This window comes from Molothrus ater, chromosome 2 (assembly GCF_012460135.2).
Source record: "Molothrus ater isolate BHLD 08-10-18 breed brown headed cowbird chromosome 2, BPBGC_Mater_1.1, whole genome shotgun sequence".
Taxonomy (NCBI): Eukaryota; Metazoa; Chordata; class Aves; order Passeriformes; family Icteridae; genus Molothrus; species Molothrus ater.
The window spans coordinates 61,500,587-61,521,860 of record NC_050479.2 but is presented as its reverse complement, the minus strand read 5'-3'; the positions used below and the strand labels follow the sequence as shown (position 1 = coordinate 61,521,860).

Genomic DNA, 21,274 nt, shown 5'->3' with positions numbered 1-21,274 from the left:
GCGGCGCTCCCGGATGACGCCGCGCCCGTCGGGAAGGAAGGAGGGAGGGTTCGCCTTCCTCAGCCCGGACGTGACGCGTTCAGCGGCCGCCGCCGGAGGGCCCCACGTGGTGGTGTGGGAGCGTCGCGGAGTGGGGTCTGCACAGCCGGGCGGCCTCTCCGAGCCCGACATGAACCCCTTCGCCTGGTACCCGCCACCCCCGCCGGGGCTGCCTCCGCCGGGCATCCCCCCGCCCTTCTTCTGCCCGCCGCCCTCCTGGGACGCGAGCTTCTGGGCTGCCCCCGTGCCCTACCCGCCGCCCGGCCGCTACCCGCCGCCCGACAGCACCTACGCGTCCGCCGACACCTACTCGCAGCCCAAGAGCTACTCCCAGCCTACCGAGTCCTACTCGCAACCCGCCGACAGCTACCCGCCCGCCGAGAGCTACTCGGATCCCGCCCAGAGCATCCCTCCCGCCGAGAGCTACTCCCAGCCTGCCCAGAACTTCTCGCAGCCCGAGGGCTACCCCCAGCCCGCCGAGGGCTACCCTCCGGCTCAGAGCTACCCGCAGCCCGAGAGCTTCCTTCCCCCTCATGGCTACAGCTCGCCGGGCGCCTGGTTCCCGCCGGCCTACGGAGCGCGGGGCCCGCACGCTGGTGAGGGGCAGGGGCAGGGCAGGAGCCGTCCCTTGGGCCCGTGGGCTCCTTCCCTTCCCATCCCTAACCATCCCATCCCATCGGCAGGGGCCCCGGGGCTGTCCTGAACCCTTGGGGCTCCAGGGCTCTCCTCCAAGCACGTTGGTCATGCAGCCCTCTCTTATCTCTTCCCTAGATCCTCCTCTGTTGCCCACAGTGGTAGGCGGGGGTGGTGTTTTGCCAGGTGTATCTGTGAATGGCTCATCTTTTTTTTTTTTCCTCTGTTCTGAAGGTGGAAATGGTAATTTCTCCCAGAAACGGCAGGGCAAGCAAGCGCCTGCATTTAGTAAACATTGCCCAGAAGAAAATAACAAGCCAAAGGTACGGAGTGGGGTCCCCAGCACAAGAGGGACATGTACGTGTTGGCATGGGGCCAGGGAAAGGCCACGAAAATGATTAGGTGGTGGAGGTGAAGACTGAGAGAAATGGGGTTGTTCAGCCTGGAGAAGAGAAGGCTTTAGGTGGAACCCTGCATCATCCTTCAGTACTTTAAGGGAACTTAGGAGAAAGACTTCATAGTACAGCCTGTAGTGATACAGCAAGGAATAATGGTTTTAAACTGAAGCAGAGTAGATTTAGATTTGACAAAAGGCTTTTTTACTATGAAGGGGATGAGATACTGATACTGGCACACATTGCCCAGAGGAGCTGTGACGGGCCTGTCTCTGGAAGTGTTGAAGGCCAGATTGAATGGGGCTTTGAGCAGCCTGATATAGTCATAGATTGTCCCCGCTCATGGTGGGAGGTTGGAACCAGATGATCTTGGAAGGTCCCTTCCCACCCAAGCCATTCTGTGATGGTATCAGTCTGATGGGACTTGTCCCAAGGCACTATAGAGATCCCGCTCTCCTGTCTGACCTGCTTGCCCTTAGAAGAGAGCAAACATGTGACAGTCTGTAACTCTTGAAAGATACATGTCAGCCAAATTGTTTCACAGGTTTATGTTGCCCTACGGTGGTGATGCCCAAGTGCCTAAATTACGCTAGTGCTCTGTTACAAGGTCAAGACCAGCCAGCCAGATGGCACTGATGTGTGTAGCAGGAGAAGGCAGGGTCTGTGCTGCCCTCTGAACTTGTGCCTGTCATGGGAGAACAGTCATAGTCTGTCTTGCTAGAGAAGAACATGGGGCTTTAGCCTAAATCTCACAGCCCTCTGGAAGTCTGTGCCAGTTGACTGGTGTGTTTGCAGAAGCAATAATTGATTGAAACGTGGTAGTGGGAAGAGCTGAATGCAGGGCACTTTGTTTAGAAAATAAGTAAGTGGAACTTAACTTTTGTATTATGTTAGCTTGTCTTTGAAACCTTTGAAACATGTAACTACTTTATTAACAAAAATAATAATAGTGTTTCATGACTAACTAAACACAGGAATATCTTGTAACTGCAATCCTGAGATTTCTTCTTTTTTTTTTTCAGACCAAAAAGAAAAAAGAGCCAGTTTTCTCTCATTACTGTGATACCTGTGACCGTGGCTATAAAAATCAGGAGAAGTATGATGAACACATTTCACAGCATAAGCAGGTTAATGAGTTTGGCTTCTTTTATTCACACTTTGATTTTTTCCTTTGTGCCTGACAAACAGCTGTAGTCACTCTTTGAACAGTAGACATAGGAATGAGATTCCAGCACTTTGTCAAGTATTAGTGGGGTATAAATGCTGTATGTTGGGGACGCTTCAAGTGTATTTTTGGTTTTATTACTGAAGCCTTTTAAACTGTTTTTCTTGTGAAGTATTGCAAAGTCATAGGAATTAATTCACTATATCATGTGCAGTTTTAGTGTGGAAACATTTAAAAAATTTCCTTTATTGAAAATTATCAAAATTTGCAAGTACCAAAATTTGAAATTGAAGAGTCTTACAAATTTTTATCTTGGGTAAACTTCACTTTCTCTTCAGTTATCAGATACATTGCCTACACCAGTTATTCTAAAACCAGACGAAATTTAAAAGTACATTATCCCTGCTTGCTGTTTTTACAATCACCTTTGTTAGAAAACAGGGTAACTTTCACAGCCTATGCAACAAACTGTACATGCAACTGGCACTGAGTTTATTTGAAGTGTGCTCAAAAGCTTGTTTATAATTTGTGTAAATTGGTATGTTTTAAGTTCACCCTCTTATCTTGCAGTGTTCAGAAGAAGGTTGCACTTTCAGCGCCCATGAGAAGATCGTTCAGATACACTGGAAGAATGTAGGTAACCCTCTGGGCCTAAAATAGGAGTCTGTGGCATCTTTACCATAGCCCCTTTTCTCATTCTTCAGTAGTTTCCTTTCATACATTTGGAAAGAAAATGTATCATCTCTGAGGAGTATGTGTTTCAAGACAATATTGTGGATGAAAATTTGTTAAATACTATGGGGTTTTCTTAATGGATTCATTTTATCATCTCTGTGTACACTCACACCAGTTTTGGAGATGAAAACAGTGTGATACCACTATGCCTGACGTAATGATGTTTTCTTTTTTAATTTGCGAGTTTTTTCCTTCCCCTTTTAAGCACCTGTAAAATACTTTTTCCTTAGGCACATGCACCTGGTGCTAAAAGAATAAAATTAGATAGTCCAGAAGAGATTGCTAGATGGAGAGAAGAAAGAAAAAGGTAAGACTTCTGGCCTATGGATTTGTTTTACTGTATTTTCCCTATGTAAGCATGAGATGACAGCTGAAGGGCAGGAGCAGCACATAACTTGCTGTTTCTGCTGTTCCGTCGACCATGGAAAATTCCTGCAGCAGTGAACTGTGTCAGGGTGCATGAGCCAGGAGAGTGTGAGCTGCAGAGATTATAATAATTTAAACGATTATAATAGAAGGCAAGGTATCAGCTGAGAAGGAAGCAGCTTTCCCAGATGCTTGATGTGGTATCCCAGGTTAGGTGAATGTCTCATTCCTTTTAGCCTCACCACAGATCACATTTTAGGTCAGAAGTGTTTGTGTGGTGGTTTTTAAAAGCTTAAAAATCTGGAACTACTGACTACAACTGTAATACTGTGTGCACACTTCCTCGGCTAAGTTGTCCCAGTAGACCACACCAGGGAGTTTTCCTAATTTTTAAGGGCTTTCTGTATTGCTTGATGTTTTTCTAATGAAAGAGAACAAAAACTGTGAATGATACTGTTCTCAGGTAGCCTAACTTACATTGTATGCAGGGTGCAAGGTGAAATTCTCCTATAAGCAGTATTTCTCACTTTTTCTTATCCTGTGATGTAACAGGGTGTAGCTTTTATCTTGCCCAGGATTGAAGAATTTATCTCCTAGATTTGTTTTTTTTCCTTCAGAGTTCAATGGATTAAAATCCACGTTTTCCCAGCAGGAGAAAGATGCTGCAGGCTTTCCTCACTTCTGTTGATAATTTAGAATATAGTCTTGCAAGTGATCAGTGCAAGAGTTTTGTTTCCATGAGCAAGAGTCCTGTATGCAGAATAGGAAGTGATATAAATTTAATTTTGAGATCAGTGGTGATGAGCTAGGACAGTGTACTAGTCACATGGGTTTTTTTAAGTGAAAATAAATCCAGTGGCCTGATGGAATCCTACTGATGTATCCACCTTGCATCCATGTCAGAAGACAATGTTAATGTGTTCTGGCTTTGAACTTCACTTCCCTTAATACAACTTTGCACTGTTTTTGTTGAAAAATAAAAATTAATGGAATTTATTGTAGAATTTTTTAACTGCCTCCCATCCATTTTTTTCCTGTATGGAGAAGCAAAATTTCTCCCCGTGTAATTTCATTCTTGGAGGCTTTAATTTTTCTTTGGACATGGTTTCAGCTTTTTCTGCAAATTTCTGAAAGGTGAAAGGAAATCTTACCACTATGTCAGCACATCACAGCAGTCAACTGTTGCACCTGCTGTTCATTTTTTACAAATGAAAATAATCCATTGGTTCCTAAAAAAAAAAAAAAAAAAAAGAAAAGCTTTTTTGATTGAGAAACAAGAGATTATTTTCTCCCTTTTTTAAAATGCCATCATTACCCAGACAGAAATTGGTTGTGATCTCTGCAAATAGAAGTTTGGTGTTAGATTAGGCAAGTTTTGGTGCTATATTAGTTCTCCTTCCAAGTTTTCCTTTATTCAAAAGATGCTTGAGGGCTTGGTTTTTATTTGCTTTCAGTCTACGTATTACTGTTGTGGTTCTTTGGTGATCTAATTTTCTAACAGTAGCTCCAAGGTAAAAGATCCATACTCATACGCAGTCTCTGAGAGAGGCTTTGCTACTCTCTTTTTTCCAACTTTTCATACGCTTCTCTGTTTTGGGAAATGTTCAGGAGAGTTCCTATCTAGCAGTTGAGGCTGAGGTTTAAGTGTTGAAATGGTGTTTAAGGTGTATATGTCAGTATGTGCTCTACTAGAACATTAGGGAAGTGGGAATTGAACATAAAATTATGGATATTGTTTGTGGGGAGTGCTTGCTGCAAATCACAGCAGCCTTTATCTAAACTTAATTGTAAGGGTGATGCTCTGCCTGAGATGGTTTTGCTGAGCTTCTGAAGGATCTCGTGTTGGTTTTATAGGTGACTGTGATTTGGCTGCAATACAGCATTGCTGAAAGCCTTTGCTCGGTGCAGCACAGCAAAATCAAGGGACATGAAGTCGTGTGGTCACAGGCACCAACCAGAAAAGGCAGAATGGGATTAGGACTGTCTGAGCCAAGGCCACTAGATGGAGTAGTGCCTTATCTTGGTACTTCAAGCCTTCTTGGGCATCGTATTTAGCCGTGATGGATGGGTGTAGAATGACTACCTGGGTGGCTTTTGTTACTCTTTGTACAGCGAGGAAGCTCTATGAGCATCCTTCTTTCTTTAATTAAAAAAAAAAAAAAGGGGCGGGGGCATGGGAGGCAGGCAGAGAGAGAAGGCCAGCTGGAACTTTTGTGCAGCATTAATTGGGTCACCAGCAAAGCATCAGTTTAGTACTGAAGGTCTGTTGTTGACTCACAGTAAACACTGCATTGTACAGAAAAGAGGGACACCAGAGGGAGTCTGAGCTATTAAGCAGTTTTGGTTTACAGTGACAGGAAAAAACCTTTTTCATTCTAGAAGCTCCAATCAGAGCTAAGAATGAATCTTTTTAGGTCATTAATAGTTTCTTCCTAATTAGGTTGCCATGATTTAATATGTGTGTTTCCATGCTGCATCCTGTCTTGCTTGTTCTTTCAGCCGTTATAAATAATTACTTGCAGAGTTGAGATTTTTCTTCTTAATTAGCTGCTGTGTTGCTCAATTGTGTATCCTGCTTAAAATCTTCAAGAAAGAGCTTGTGTTTAAAGTGTAGCCTTACTCTCATAGAGGAAGGAGGAGGAGGAGGAGAGCTGGTAAGGACTATCTCTGGATGAAGCATGCTGGATTGGAATGCTGTTTTCGTGTTGAACCTGCTGAGCCAAGAAAACTAATTAAATAAAGAGCAATAGAGATGAAGTTCTATGGGATCTCAAGGTTTCCCTGTGTTTTGCAGACAGATGGTTGTGAAGTCTGACATCAACTTTTCTTGTTTTGATTTGTCCTGTCCCTTCCAAGTGTTGAGAAATGTGCTGTCTTCAGCATATTTTTTCTTTAACATGAGCTTAAAGAGAATTATCTGCAATGCATTTCCTTAATGTGTCAGAATGAGGTATTGCTGTCTTCCCTACTCCACAAGCGAGATCTGGGTCCTGCCAGCCCATCTGTTTCTCACCAACATTTCTTGAGCAATGGTTATTAGCAAGAATGTGGCAAGGCTGCTTTAGTGTTAAAGCAAATCATTGAATTTACTTTTGCTTAGCTCCTAATATAACGTTGGGGGATTTTCTTGAGCTTGTGTGTTGCTTGTAAATTCTCCCCTTTCTGCCCCGCTTTCTTTATTCTCTTGGCATTGGTTTATTCAGATAGGAATTGTCTGTTGTATTTCCTTGCAGTACATCTCACAGGCTGAGCATGTGCTTTGTGCTTGAAGCCCAGTACTGTTAAACACACCACTTCTAATTAATTTGTAGTTTTCTAGTTGAATAATGATAATCCTAGAGTAGTTTGGAATCCTCCCTGGTGTTGTGTTCATGCTAGCAAAGTATGTAATATGGAAAATAATTTCTTGTAACTTGGTAAAAGTAGAGGAGACAAAGCAAAGTAGAAGGGATGTGTCAACAGATCAAGGTAAACATAGATGCAATAAAGTTTACTCTGATCTGCTGGGATAGATCAGCAATGGAACTGCCTCAGCTAACATATGGTTAAATCAGATGTGGGAAAGTTAAGCCAAGATTTTTTCAGCTCTGTTGGGTCATTTTTATTCCCTTTGGGCTATCCATGTCTCCTTTGCTGTTGGCTGTGCATATGCAATTAAGACCAGCTCAAGAAATTTTTGAGGCATTTTGCTCACAGTGCTGTTCCTAATAAAATGATGAACTTGTATAGCTCTTGACTCAGGAATTCATTGTATAAACTGCTACAGAAACAGGTCTCTTTTCTGTTAGATGTTGGCAAAGCTCTGTTTCTTCATTGCTTGCTAAGAGCTGCTTTACTCCAATGTTTATGAGAGCAAGATAAAGTATGCTGGCCTATAAAAAAATGCATGGCTCTGGCCAGTGTACTCATTTATCGAAAAAAATCTATTCCCTAAAACACATGTGTTATTGATTAGGCTCAGTGTCACTGTATCCTGTCTCTAGAAGCTTAGGGTATCCTTTACCTGTATGTCTCACTTTGTTGGGATATAGTTCATATACTTATCTTAACCTGAAAATCAGTTTTCTGATATTATCAATTTAATTTGAAAAGCTTTGTGTTGTAGAAGTGTGTACTGTTGGGAACTGCAGCTGCTGTGAAAAGGGCTGCCTTCTCAGGCTGTACTGGCTTTGTGAAGTCTGCTGTGCCAGACCATCACATCCTGGTTTAACTCTCCCCTTTACAATAAATTGCTTAGGTTTGTAAAGCCCTGTGGGGACTGATGAAGCTCTTTGTATTCGAGCTCTGACAGTTGTTTGCAAGGCATAAGTGCTGGGGTACTTCTACTTCAGTGGTGTTTGTAGGTAACATTTTAGGAACATCATTTTCTTAGGAAAGGTGGAGGGCTTGCCATCTTAGAAGGCTGCAAACCCAAGTCAGCTCTTGGGATTTAAGCATATGGCTTTTTATGTGGAGGGGCTCAGTCAGTAAAGGCATGAGGTAAAGACAGTGAGTAAAATGCTATTTAACATTTGAGAAGAGATGGAAAAGATAAACACAGCCCCTACAGATGCCTTCAGATGTGCTTCTGCAGGCATACTGGGACTTGTGACTTGAGCTCTCGCCAGCTGTCAGTTACTGCCTGTGTCAGCTGGAAGGGTGGTTGAGGAGAAATCTGTCAGTCTTGGCAGTTAAATGGAACTGAAAGCCTTGGTGCAGTCCATTACGGTGGCTCGTGGAGGGAGTGGTAACTCACAGGAATGAAAGTGGGAGGCAGTCATGTCTCAAATCGTGTTGAGAGAGCGTGTCTGAATATGTCCTTAATCAGCATAAGTGCTGGAGCATTTGAAGACTCCTTTGCTCTAGTATTTAGGGTCTTCCCTTATATTTAAAACACCCTCCCCCCCCTGCAATCTCTACAGTAAGCTTGGGGATGTTTTGAGCATAACTACTTGTTTTATGGCTTCTGTCCTCCTGGGTGCTTTTGTGTTTGAAGGAAAACACCTTCTCCTAAAACTGTGGTGCACAGGGGTCTTTGTCAATGCAAAGCTTTTGAGATTAAAGAGTTCATTGCACATTTGCTGTGTGCTGGGAGTGTTGTAACATGGATGAACAAATCTAACTTACAGGGAGGAGCAGAGGTAAAACATCACATCCCTGTGCTCACTTGAGCTGTATGGCAGATTTCTGGGAGAAATCCAAAGAAAATACATGTTGACAGCTAATGTTCAAATCCTCTTAAAGAGGACTAGTTCTGTAGTGTGTTTAGATTTGTCTTGTAGAAAAAGCTTCTCTTTTTCCCTTGGTACGTGGTTGACGCTGTCTTGAATCAATGTGACACTTAGCATTCATGCTGTAATATGGGGAAAATGCATGTGATAAGATTAAATATTTAAAGAAAGATCCATGTCTTTTTGATAGTTATTTTTAGTGAGAAGCTGTTCTATGTTTCTCTTTACTCCATTTTAATAGACATCAAATATTTATTCTTTGTGTTCCTATACAGAAGCTGGGGAAGCATGTGCATGTGTTTCTCATTTACCACCTTTATCTCAAAGCACTGGCATTTAGCTAACTAATATTTGCAGAGCAAGTAGTGCAGCCATTTTGGGCTTTGATGGTAAAAAGCCTGCTGCCCAGGCTCTGCGTGTTAGAACCAGTGAGACATTTGTCTGGAGGGAAGGATGTTAAGGGAGGTGGGGAATGGAAGAGATGGGATGGGTTGGGAGATGCTTGTAACAGTAGATTTCTTTTCATCTGCATGATCTGGCAATTTTTCTTGAACCTGGAATTAAAAAGGGGCAGCAATTCTGGTGAAGTTGAGGTCAGTGTGCAAGCACGATGCTAAATATTGCTCGAGAAGGAACTTTGTCACGTGTGTGCTTTGTCTCTGTCACGTTAAAGGAATCTTGTGCACCCAGAAGCTGTTCATATAGCCTTTTTTTTTTTAATTTAGAAGAACTTAGCAGTTAGTTTGCTAAAGGCATGTCATTCAAATAATCCAATTGAAGCTCCATAGAAATAATGTAGGAGGACTAAATCATGCTGTTATGTGTTGGGGCAAAGAGAGGGTCCATGACTATAACCAAACTATTTGTCTGTACCTTGCTTGGTGGTTTGGTATATCTAAGAATGCTAATGGGATATCTTTAATTTTTGTTTTGTTTTGTTCATTGCATCTGGATATGTACGCCTAAATGCACTCAGGTATCTTTTCCTCACTAATGCTTTTTTAAGAAAGAAACAGTCTGTTGAACTTCATTGAAACATTTAAAAAATCTGTAATGTTTATAGAGAAAGCTGATTTGGTAAAGGGGGAATTGAGAAACTACAGTGAATCGTTTAAGAGCCAGTGAAACTATTTTTTTTCTTCTAGAAATTTTCCTACTTTGGCAAACATTGAAAGGAAGAAGGAAATGCAGACACAGAAGGAGGAAAGGGGAGAAGTGCTGACTACCCAGCAGTTTGGGTAAGTGTTTTGAAGCAAGCTTGTTGCTTTCCTCCCACTGAATTCAAAAGTATGCTTTCTTACCATGGTCTCCCAGCACTTGCTGCTTCCACTGTATGCAGAATCTGGCTGCCCTTTAAGAGAGGACAGGCCATTTGACAAACTGCTGATGTAATATTCTTTTGTTTACTTCATAGTGCTCCAAAGTACACTTCAGTTAAATGAAACAAAAAGTACATGAAAAATCTGGTACTCTGGCTTGTTTGAGAAAACCACTTTCTAGTGGCCATTCATTAGAGTAGCATAACCTTGGTCTCTGAAGAAGTAGTAATGGGGGCAAAAGTCATGCAACATTCCACAGGATTTGATCCTTTATTACCTGAAAATGGCCAACAGAGATTTTGTTCTTACTCTCTCTCCTTTCTGATGATAAATCAGTAGTCAGGTGAAGAGGGGAGGGAGATAAAGATGATGGAGGGCAGAAAAAAGAAGCAGCACTACTTAAGTTATAACGAAAACCATATGAAAATAAAGTTAAATCTATCTGCTACCATTGTTCTGAGCTAGTGCTTACTTGTCTTGGATTTTTATCTGTTCACTGCCTTATAAATTATTTTCCAGCATGATTTTGTTCTTCTCTCTCTATTTCATTGTTAGGTGGAACTAGCTAACTTCATTAGCTCTGCTTTAGGACCTGTGGGAAGATTGGTTTTTTTTTTTTAAAGTTGTTAAAATGAGCCACACTCCTAAAATATCATTTGTTTAAGCTGGAATGACTGAGCTGGAAGGCAGGAGCAGACTCAGTCCTAAGGGGCTCTTGCTAAATGCCATTTTCTGCCGCATAGAAGTGCAGCTGGGGTTTGCCTAGCTTTTTGTGTAGGGGATGACAGCAAACAAAACAAAACTTGCTAGCTTGCACCATGGTAAAATGGTTGAGTTAGTGCAGAATAAGAAGTTAGTGTAATTTATTAAATGTGGACAGTGCAAATTACCTTGTTGCAGCTTGTTCTTCAGAAGATCCAGCGCTTGCCTGCCCCCACTCAACCAGTTACCTTTCATGCCTGAAAGGAAAGGTTTATAGAAGACTGAATAAAACTTCCTTTAAAGGATATAAAGTTACAGGAGTGCTTTACACCCAAGGAACCAAACCTGGGCATTGAAACTCAAGCTGCAAACGTATATATTGTATATTTATAACATATATATTGTGACATTTCTTTGTCACAGTAACAAACTGTTTGATATCTACAGGTTTTATTTGCTAACTTTTGTAGCTGTGAGTCAGATGCATCAAGTAGCCTTAAATGTCCATCAGCAATTCCATGCTGTTACATTTGTTAGTAGGTTTATATCTGGAAAACTGTTTGGAAAAAAAAAAAGCCCTCAAAACTGCAGGTTCCTCACTTTTGCGTAACAACTTTTTATTCTAGTTCATTCTAGAAATCTCTTCTTTTTCTTCCCTCCCTCCCCTTATCACTCTAGACTTGGTGAGCTGTCCAGTAAAGATTCTGCAATTGGTGCTTATCTGGCAAATTTACTGATGTGAGAGGAAAAAATAGAATACAGCTTGTTCCCTGCAAGCTATACTATTAAAGCAAATGGCTAAGGAAGATTTAGAAAGGATTAGATGCTTAACACTTCCATGGTGCTTTTCATTTGTGGTTGTCTGAAGTGCTTTGCAACTCCTAAGTCACAGCATCCCTGTGTGTGAGATCAGATACGCAGAGGGACCACTTGGGAAGCCTGCCTGGTGTCTCACAACACCTGAGTAATAGTGCACAGCTCTCCATGCCCTCTGAATGGAGAGTGAAGAGCAGGATGTCTTCCACAAGGGAATGGTAGAAGGCAGATACCAGGCTGGTGTTTGTTGGGACATATTTTTGACCTTGAGGTTTCTTTCTGGGTGTTTGAGGCCCCAGAGAATTTAGATGGTTGGTTTTAACCCTTGGTCAAGGACAACAGCTTTAATTAAGCCTGTATTTGCTCAATATCTTCTAGGTTGTACAACATGCTGAATTTAGAGTATGGTTGGACAAATTCAGAAATGCAGTTTTCTCTCTTGTTGGAGTTGAATCATAGGAGATAATATTAGCCTTCTTTTGTGGGTGAGGGACTGATGCACAGGAAGGCAGTGGCTTGCCACTTGTACCACAGGAACACTGTGGTGGGTGATGCCATCAGGGATGAGCAATCAGTGTTAGACACTGTTGTGAAGTGACTGGAGAATGAAATTAAATATGTTTTGTTGTGATATAAAGTAATTTTGAGTGCTATGACTGGCCTTGTTCTCCTCTAAAGATGGACTTGATAAAGCCGGAAAAGCATGGAAGAGAGGAATGCTGGTAACAGGAACATTTCTGAACAAAGTAGTGGGTGGCTTGAAAGGGCTGTGTGATGGAGGCCTAGAAAGATTGCATAGGTGCAAGAGGTGAATAAAGTGTAGTTATACACTGATTCTTGTAACTCAAGAAGAATGGGTTACTAAATGACTTGTTTAGACCTCAGAATGAAGACAAACAAAAAGAAGTCCTTTGTCACAAAATATTAACATGCTGCAAGATTTTAGCAATGCCAGACATGAACACAGCATCCCACATGAGGGATAATAGGACCTCAGCTGTGCTAGAGGTGAGGCTGAGGCAGGGAGGACTGATCAGAACAAACCATGGGGCTCATTCAGGACAGGAGATCTTGTGTCATTTTTGCTGTTGCAATGTACTGATGATTAGTTACAGTCCTGTTTTCCTGAATTAAGCTTCTGTTGCTTGGAAATAAATACTTTCAGAAAGCTTCAGCTGTCCCTTCTATATTTGCTTTTCTCTCTTGGTCACATTGATTCTTATATCTATAGAATTCAACCAGATTTTAAGCTTTCCAGGTATCTTCCTATAACATGTGTTTATAGGACAAACCTGGAAGATGATGGAGCTGTGAAAGATAAGTGGAACCAGCATGCTGTGCTCTTCCTGTATTTCAGGACTTGTTCTTTTGTTTCAGGTCCTAAAAATGCATTATTCTGATGGACATTTCTTTTATTCCTTTTCCTTGGAATGGAAAAGATGAATGGCATGTTGGTTGGAGGCGGGAGTAGGTAGTCATTGCAGCTGATGGTGTCAGATGGCTGAATGGATTTGGTGCAGCAAGATGCTTCTCAGAGCTGTAACTGGAAAAAAGAGACTTCAGCACTGAAAGAATGTTTATAGTAGATGCTTTCCTTATAACTTCATGTTGGCTCTGTTTTGAATGACTTTAATGCTTACGTGAAGAGAGTATTTGTTGACTTTGTTATCCAAAATGAAAACACCGTGTCCTCATGCTGCAGGTTATTGAGGAACTTTCTTAGCCCATGTACCTTTGGCCTTGTTGAAAACTAAAAACTAAAAGTCATGAGCTTCAAACTGTTCATTCAGTTCCCGCTTTGTCCCATTGCCCTGCCTGAGATGAGGTGTGACTGATTTTATGGTCTGTCACCTTGTGTTAGCTGAGCTGGACTAAGTCCTGGCATCATTCTGTGTTGCTGAGCCTTAAACAAGGGCCTGAGCCATTTGGTTACATCAGTTGTTTTTATTCTCATAGCTTATCATCTGTATGAGCTTTCTGTTTCTATTCTCCAGCAAAATGAAGGGGATGTGGAAACCTCCAGAAAATGGAGAGGCTCTTGGGCATCAACGAAGACACAGGAGAAGACAATGGCGTCCATTCTGGAAGAAATTTAGGAAAAATGGTGGCGATTATCATGGACCTAAAGCTCAAAATGAAGCCAATGGACCAGAAAACAGCACATGTGAAAAGGAACATGAAAAACAAAATGCTTTGGCAGGGCCAAGCATATGAGAAAGACGTTGACCCTCTTGGTCTTCTGGCAAACGGTGATGTCGGTAAGATGAAGGAACTTGGAGAAATTTTGTTTTAAATGGTTGTTTTAAGTTTAGATGCTGAGACTTTGTGCTTGCTAGTCACCATTTTGGAAGTCTGACATGAAGTTTTGTGCAGCGTTACATGTTCGGATGTAGATAGTACAGTAGTCTAAAGGCCATGCAGCACCAACGTAGGTTGCTAAATTAACATAAAAGAGATAAGAAAATATTTATAAAACCAGAAGAAGATGAAGTACTTGAACAGCCAAATTATTTTTAAAGACTGTTAAATATCCCTTTGTAGTTTTGAAAGCAACAGTATTTAGAAAGTGAAAACAAATGGATTTCCTTGTATGAGTTAAGTGAATTACTTAAAATGTCAGGATTTTACTTTTAATTCTGTTCTTTGCTGTATTATTACTCTTGATATTCTCCATATGTGTGTGTTCTCTAAAGTATTCTGCTTAAGTTTTTTTGGGTTTGGTTTTTTGTTGAGTTGTTTTTTTTTTTTGTGAGCATGTCTTGTTTCCTCATGCTGGCAGCAATATGAATTCTTCAGATCTAACTATTTATAATATAGTCAGCAGTACTCCTAGAATATGGCATGTAAGCTGACTTATACTCTGGCTATTTTTAGCAACAAGGGTAGAATACATTCCCTGGAAAGATGTCTGATGCTGAGTTTTTCCTTTTGAAAACACAATCTTCAATTAGTGAGAACAAGAACTCAGCATCCCTTTGCAATTTGTTTACTCCATTAATCTTTGCGTGTTGGGAAACTTAAGTATGCTTAAATATCTCTATATTTCCCTGCAGCATTTGTGCTTTACTTAATGATAAAAGGTCTAATTATGCCAAAGTACAGCTAGTGACCTCTCTTATAGTAGGTAGAAAAGGAATGTGGTCGCCCTTAATTAAACAATATTGAAGCTAGTTGCAACTTTTTATACAATTGAGAAAGATAACCAGAATGAATAATAACAAATACAATATAACCAAGTAGAATTAAAAAAAAATATACAGCACAAATCTATGATTTTACTGAATAGGTGCATCTTTTTGATTCTCCTTTTTTTTTTTTTAATTTCCCCTGATTGGCTTCTAAATCCTTCTCCTCCATCTCAGAACTAAATCCAGCAAGACTTCAAAATATATTATGAAATCCTCTCTCTCTCTCTTTACCTACACTCAATAATAAGATTTATAATTCTATTTGGTATGCAAAGGAGGAAGCAGAAAGCTCACCTTTCTGCTGAGCTTCAGGAAACTTTTGGGGGGGTTTTCTGTCATCCACAGCACCATTGCGCAATGGCGCCCAACATCAGGTGTGTGTGGTGCTGAGATGGGGATTTGGCAGCAAGGCTGGCTGTTGGGAAAAATCCCTCTTGCCTTTTCTTTCCCTGCAGAATCTGACAAGGATGAGGCAGCTGAGGAGGATGGAAGACTGGGAACGACAGTTGTCCCCAGGCAGGTGACCTCTGCCCTTAGCTCGCTGTCGGTCAACTATGGCAGCGCATCCGACAGTGAGCCTGAAGGTGTGTGTGGAAACAACTTCTGCCCTTCTCCTCTCCCCTTCTACCCTGTGTCACACTGCAGTGACAGGGACTGCAAGCAGGACGGTGGCTTTTTTTGCTGTCCTTTTCTCAGCAGCATGTCCTGGGTCAAGAGAGGAGGCATAAAATGTCTTTGATTAAGTTGTGTGTCATCAAATTTCCCAAGCCTTTTCTCCCATAGTTGGGGGAAAATAAGGAACCTGTTTTCAGTCTTGCTTCAAATCATGTTTGAATAGTGCCAGGAAAAAGCTGTTATTGTCACTCCATGAACTAATTTCCACATCCTTAAGGGCTTTTTCCATAGAAGGCTTCTGGGTGTTGCAATAGGACTTGAACTCTCTGTTACTTGGATTTTGTGTTTCTCTGAGTGTATGCATCAGTGGATGGTGAGGGATTGCTGCTGCTGCTGCTTGTTTTTGTGAATATTTACTAAGTCTTACTTGCCCTGGGTGGCCTACCCAAAGTTAGAGAGCATCTAGCAGACAATGAATTGAACTTGGGCATCCTCTGCCCTAACTGTACCATGATTTTCTCTGCAGCCAAATTTGCAGCAAGCTATAATGTGAAGCACGGTACTTCTTAAGTGATAAGAGGGCAAAGGTTTGAAAATCTTGGTCAAGTGTTACTCCTTTTATTTTTCTTTTTGTGCTGTAGAATTGAAATACCTTGTTTTCCTTTCTGTGAATGTTTAGAGATTATTCTTTGTATTTAAAAAGAAAACCCAAGCCAAACAAACCCCTCCCTTCCTGCAAGTAAACCTTGAACATCTTCACATCAGGTTGTGTGAGCAAGAACAGTACTAACGAACTGCCAGTGCATGAGGATATGAGCATGTTGAAGAGGCTTTTAAGTTTGAGATGAAAGTGTATTCTTTTTCTTTAAGAAATCCCTGTCAAGACTGCAACAAAAGCTGAGAGAAACCAGGCTGTGCTCAGAAATACGCCCCAAACTACTCCTGCTCCTCAGAGTCGGAAACCAAATCAGAACCGCCCAGAATGCGCAGGCACGGCGTTGAGGAGCTCGAATTCAAACGCACGTCCCCCCAGAGGGCCTGATAAGCGGGGCAGGAAAACATTACCTCGCCTTCCCAAGCGCCGTCCAACTCTGCTGGAAATGGTAAGAGGCTAAAGTAATGCCTCCTGTGCAAGAGTAGAACTATTTGTGAATGTTTCTCCTCTTCCCTGTGGGAAGTTAGAGCAGTCTGTTAGCACAGGGCCTGGCTTAAGAATAGTAAAGGGAGCGTTTCACTTGGAGGAAGTGAAGATGCTTTAATAGACAAATAGAAATACCCTGGCATGCATTCAGGTAACAACTCACTTTGGTAAGCAAGAGATGACAACTGAATCACGTGTCTGAAATGAGCTGCACAAGGAACAAACCCTTTGTTCCTCTCTCTTCTCTTCCCTTCCCTGTGGCAGTATCCAGTAGGTTTGGGTTGTATGTAATCCCAGCAGCCATGATCTGATCTTTTTGCTCCCAGCTTTGCTGTTCAGCTGCCTTCCTCTGCTGGAAGACCATACAGTACTTTGCACATGCAAAGAAATCTCATTGGGAAGTGTGCTGGTGGCTTAAAATACAGAGTGGTGTTTAGCTGCAACCTGTTTGTAGCAGGGTTTCTTCTCTGGGCGTGTTTTGATCAATGTGAGGAAGGGACAGCACCTTGAAGAGCAGCAAGTTGGTGTCTCAGAAGGGTAGAAGGAGGTTTGTTGGGGTGAGTCCAAGGTATTCCCAGTAGCAGTGCAGAGCAACCCATTTGGCCACAAAACTTGGTGTCTTTCTTTAGAAAGCTCTGACAAAACCTTGGAGCTTTTATTGTATTTATTACTCCAAAGCAGTACTACTCTTGTGAGTCTATAAATGGCATAAAGCTTCTCCATCAAGGGAAAGCTTGCAGTGGGCAAAAGACATGAGAAAGCAGGGTGCCACTGACATCAGAGCTCTGAAATAGCACAGGATGTTTCAGCAAGAGATACCTGATAAGGTACGACCCAAGCTGCTGATGTGGGAGAAATCCCTTGGTAGTCTTTTTAGCACAGGCTGCCAAGAATTAACGTTCCTAGTGACTGAAAAGGAAGTGTTTGTCCCTTGTGTAGCTCCCTAAGCATGCAGTTGCCTTTTTCACTTGCTCTTCCAAGTTTTTGGTGATCAAAGCAATGACGACTCTGGAAGAAAGTCAGATAAAGTCCCACATACTCAGAGAAGCTGGCAGTACATAGGAAACCTGAGTTGAAGCTTGCCAGTATAGTCCATTTTTAAAATTGCATTTTAGTGAGGTTTTTTGCCTCTTCAAATTACTCAGAGTTGTTTTTAAAGAATGTGTACTGTGGCTGTGAATCACAGAGGAGGGCCTGAGGTTTGCAGGTAGGCTTTCACTGTCATTAAAAATGGTTAGTGTGCAAAAACCTTGAGAGGGAGTGAGATTGAAATTTTACAAAATGGATCCAGAAAGTGCATTAGAATGCTAAGAAAAAGGTTGTTGTATCAATGATGATTTAAAAAAAAACCAAAAGTGAGGTAGGAGAATAGCTGCAGGTGTCTCTTGACAGTCATTCAGCAGTGAGCTTGGGCACTACAAAAACATGTTTATTGTGGACATGCAAACACTAATGTGTGTTTAGTCATCCTCTGTGCTGACAAAATCAAAAGCTTGTGTACTGTCACTCCACTGATATCTATCCCTGCATTAAAAAATCAAAGATACAGTCTTTGATAGGGTAATTTCTGCAGCCCTGCTGGGCCCTAATTTGGCCATTTGGGAATTCACCGGTTTCTCCCAGTCAAACAAAGAGAACATCACTCTGTCCCTTGCCTGCCCTGAAGTACATCTCCTAGTTCATATGGAATGTTCCTGAAGGCTCATTTTAGATGTCAGCTGCTTGTAACACCTCTTCGCAACTGATCTAAGTAGAAATACTCAGGCTTAAAAGTGGCTGGTTAAACCACTGTTGAAAACAAAACAACAAAAAAAGCTTCTTGGTGACTACTATCCAAGCTTAGCCAAATCTCCTGCAGTGTGTAATACAGCTCTACTGCAACTGATCAGGTAGTTACAAATTTAGCCTCTTGGCTCAGATTTTGTTTGTTCATACTACTAGTTCTGCTGACACTCACATTGAAAAAGGTTCATTTGGCTCTCTGGCTGATAGATTTCTTTTTCCTACTACCAAAGTGAACCTTAATGAGGTTGAAGTCAACGAGGAAGGCCTCTAGCACATTGATTAAGCTACTAGAATTAGGTTGGTGTATGTATTATAGCCCAGACCAGTTTAACTGCTGTTTAAATCCATGGTCTGGTACCTGATGAAAGATGCCCTTTCCTTGTATTTATCTTTTACTCATAAGGGGTTTAAATTAAAAATGCATGGGATATGAAATTGCAGACACGGTATAACTTAGAAAGTGTGAAAAATGATAACAGACCTGCTACCCTCCATATACTGGAATGCATGGCCTGGTATTACAGTCTGTGATTTGAGAACATCATTCTCTGGTATGGCAGTCTCCAGCCTCATGTGTCCAGGACCTGTGTGAGACACCCAACTGTTTAACTTGAAAGATGTTGGAAATCACTGAGTAGATCAGTATATGTTGCTATGCTTGTATCAGCTGCAGAGCAATAGAGGGAAATGTGCATCATCTTCTCTTTTTTTTCATTTCCAGTTACTGGCCCAGGACATCCGGCACGAGAGGAATGTGATTTTGCAGTGTGTTCGATACCTCATCAGAAATAACATGTTTGGACTTCATCTTAAAACAGAACCACAGGCTGAAGCAGAAACTGAACAGTCCTCTACAACTACAGCAGAGCCTTCTATGAAAAAACCTGATGAATCTAATTGTTCTTGTAGCTCTGACCTTCAGTTAGAAGGAGGACAAGAAGATGCATTATTAAAAGCCCAGGGTGAGAAGGAACCTGTGGATCAGACTTCACAGATGGCTCAGTTGGCAGATGAAGACACGTGGGAAACCCCATCAATTCAGTGTGAAGGAGCACCATAGAGGATGTCTGTTATGGACAGTAAAGGCTCACATTTTCTACTCAACTGATGCTTTTTGAAAGACATCAGTGTAACAAAAAGCGTTAAAGTACATACTGAGAGCTGTTAAAACCACTTTCCTAATCTGTTCTGCCCTAGATGGCCATTTCCTTGGAAAACATGTTGAGTAATTCCATAACCACATGGCACAAAGGCAGCAGTGCCACAGAGTATGACCTTCCCTAGAGTAGATGCAGATCCCTGCTCTAGAGCTTCAGAGTTCTGAGTCTCTTACCTTCTTATGAAACGTGTGTGAGTCCATCCCCAGAGCCAAGTAGGATGGATTTTCTTCATGTGAAGTTATGGTCCGGTGTGTGTGGAGTATCTTGAGCGTCCAGAAGTATTTCAGTGTAGTTTCAAAATGGCAATTCAGTGCATACATTGTTTCACTTCAGCTGTTACAAGATATATCCAATATAAATGTAATATAGCCAGTGTAAAATATGGAAGACATAATTGACCTCTCTCAAAAAGTACTGCTTCCACCAGGAGCCTCTTCCTCCCTGAATTAAGTTGTTAATTGAGCAGAGAAATGGAAATGAGGGTGAAGGTTTTATTTATTAAAAAAAAGAGATACTATAACTGCTTGCATCAGTGCTGGGTTGCTGGTTGAGCTCAGGTACCCAGTATTGAGCTTTAACTTCTGTTACAGTTATTGCCTGACAAATTCACTCCTGAAGCAAACCCTCAAATCATTATCAAAGTTTAGAAAGCTTACCAAGAGCTTACTGGTTACCTTTTGCATATACATTGGGAATTTATTGGTCGGCCATCTGGAAGAATGCTGTGATACATTATTACAATGCTCCTACAGCACCCAGAGATTGGTTTTCTTCATGGGGTTGTGCATACATCCATAGTGTTGTGAGCACTAAAAAAGAAGCATCAGCCAAGATTTAGAAACAAATTTAGTCTTTTGATTATATTGTGCATGTCTTTATCAGAATGCTTCTTATTAGGGGCAGGTGTTAGTTTGTCACATTGACAGGGAAAACACACCACAAGAATAATCTGTTCTCAAAACCTCCACTTCAGAACCTGCTGTTTGTCTTTTAGTCATGGTTAAATGTTGCCATTAACTCTCAGGGACTGGATTATTTTCTTTTTCCTTGGTAGAAGTCTAGCCTTCCATTTCACCACCTGAAATAGGGAGACTCACATGGGGTATTTTTATTGCCTAATAGCTATATTTTCTTTCCTTTAGTTCCTTAACTTGTGCCACACATCTGATTTGTGGAGTGTAGGAAACAAGAGCTAGTTGAAAATTCTATCCTGCTGCTCCGCTATTTATAACTACAACTGCATATTGTGTTTGTAATGCACTGTCTAAATTTATGGAATTATATAAATACCAACACCCTTGTAAAAGTTGTGTGTCCCAAGGATATATGTGCAGAATAGAAGCAGTGATCATAAACATTTATATTTTCAAGGCAGATGATTCATTCTTGCCATGATGATCTCACGAGCCATCTCAATCTCACTGACTTGCCTCTGGCTCTTACAGTTTTACTGCAATGAAAATACCAACGAAGAACACTCAGCCACGGAGATCTGGCACTCGAGCAGAACCTGGTTTTACAGTGGAGTAGTACCAGTGCTGTTGAAAGCATAAGTAACAGCTGCAGGAAGAGAAATGGATGTCTTAAATTTGCTATTAAATTGCACTTTAAACAACCCTGTGTCCTATCAAGGTGATGGCAGAGCTTTCTTTGACTGTAGTCTTTGACCTTGTGTTTAAAAAGACAAAACCTTTACCAAGAATTCTTTATACTGTTGTCACTATGACTTAAGAATATTAAACTTTCACACAAAACCAAAACCTTTGTCAGAAAAAAATTCTTTTTAAGTCTGTTTCATATAGATAGAAAGAAGTAGGTTTCTCTATAGGGAGATCTGTACATGGCATAAACCAGAAGTTTTAACTGAGGACTTGTTGCATACATGAAGAACTACTATTTTTCTCATAACAAGCCATTTCTGCCAACTCATATAGCAGCCATGTGGACACAGACACTGCAGTGATATCAAACCCTGAATTGCAGTCTTGGTCAATGGTAGGAGGTC

The 21,274-nt window shown here is 41.4% G+C and overlaps 1 protein-coding gene across 1 annotated transcript; it reads left to right on the top strand.

The window, feature by feature from the left end:
* Window positions 1-121: 121 nt before the first annotated feature.
* NUFIP1 (nuclear FMR1 interacting protein 1) lies at window positions 122-21,029 on the top strand. The gene is given in 11 exon segments (XM_036379330.2): window positions 122-635; window positions 907-995; window positions 2,090-2,194; window positions 2,803-2,865; window positions 3,198-3,274; window positions 9,689-9,781; window positions 13,375-13,576; window positions 13,578-13,638; window positions 15,024-15,152; window positions 16,054-16,286; window positions 18,831-21,029. Coding segments are annotated over 11 exon segments (1,857 nt in total). The 5' UTR covers window positions 122-169; the 3' UTR covers window positions 19,170-21,029.
* The last annotated feature ends 245 nt before the right edge of the window (window positions 21,030-21,274 follow it).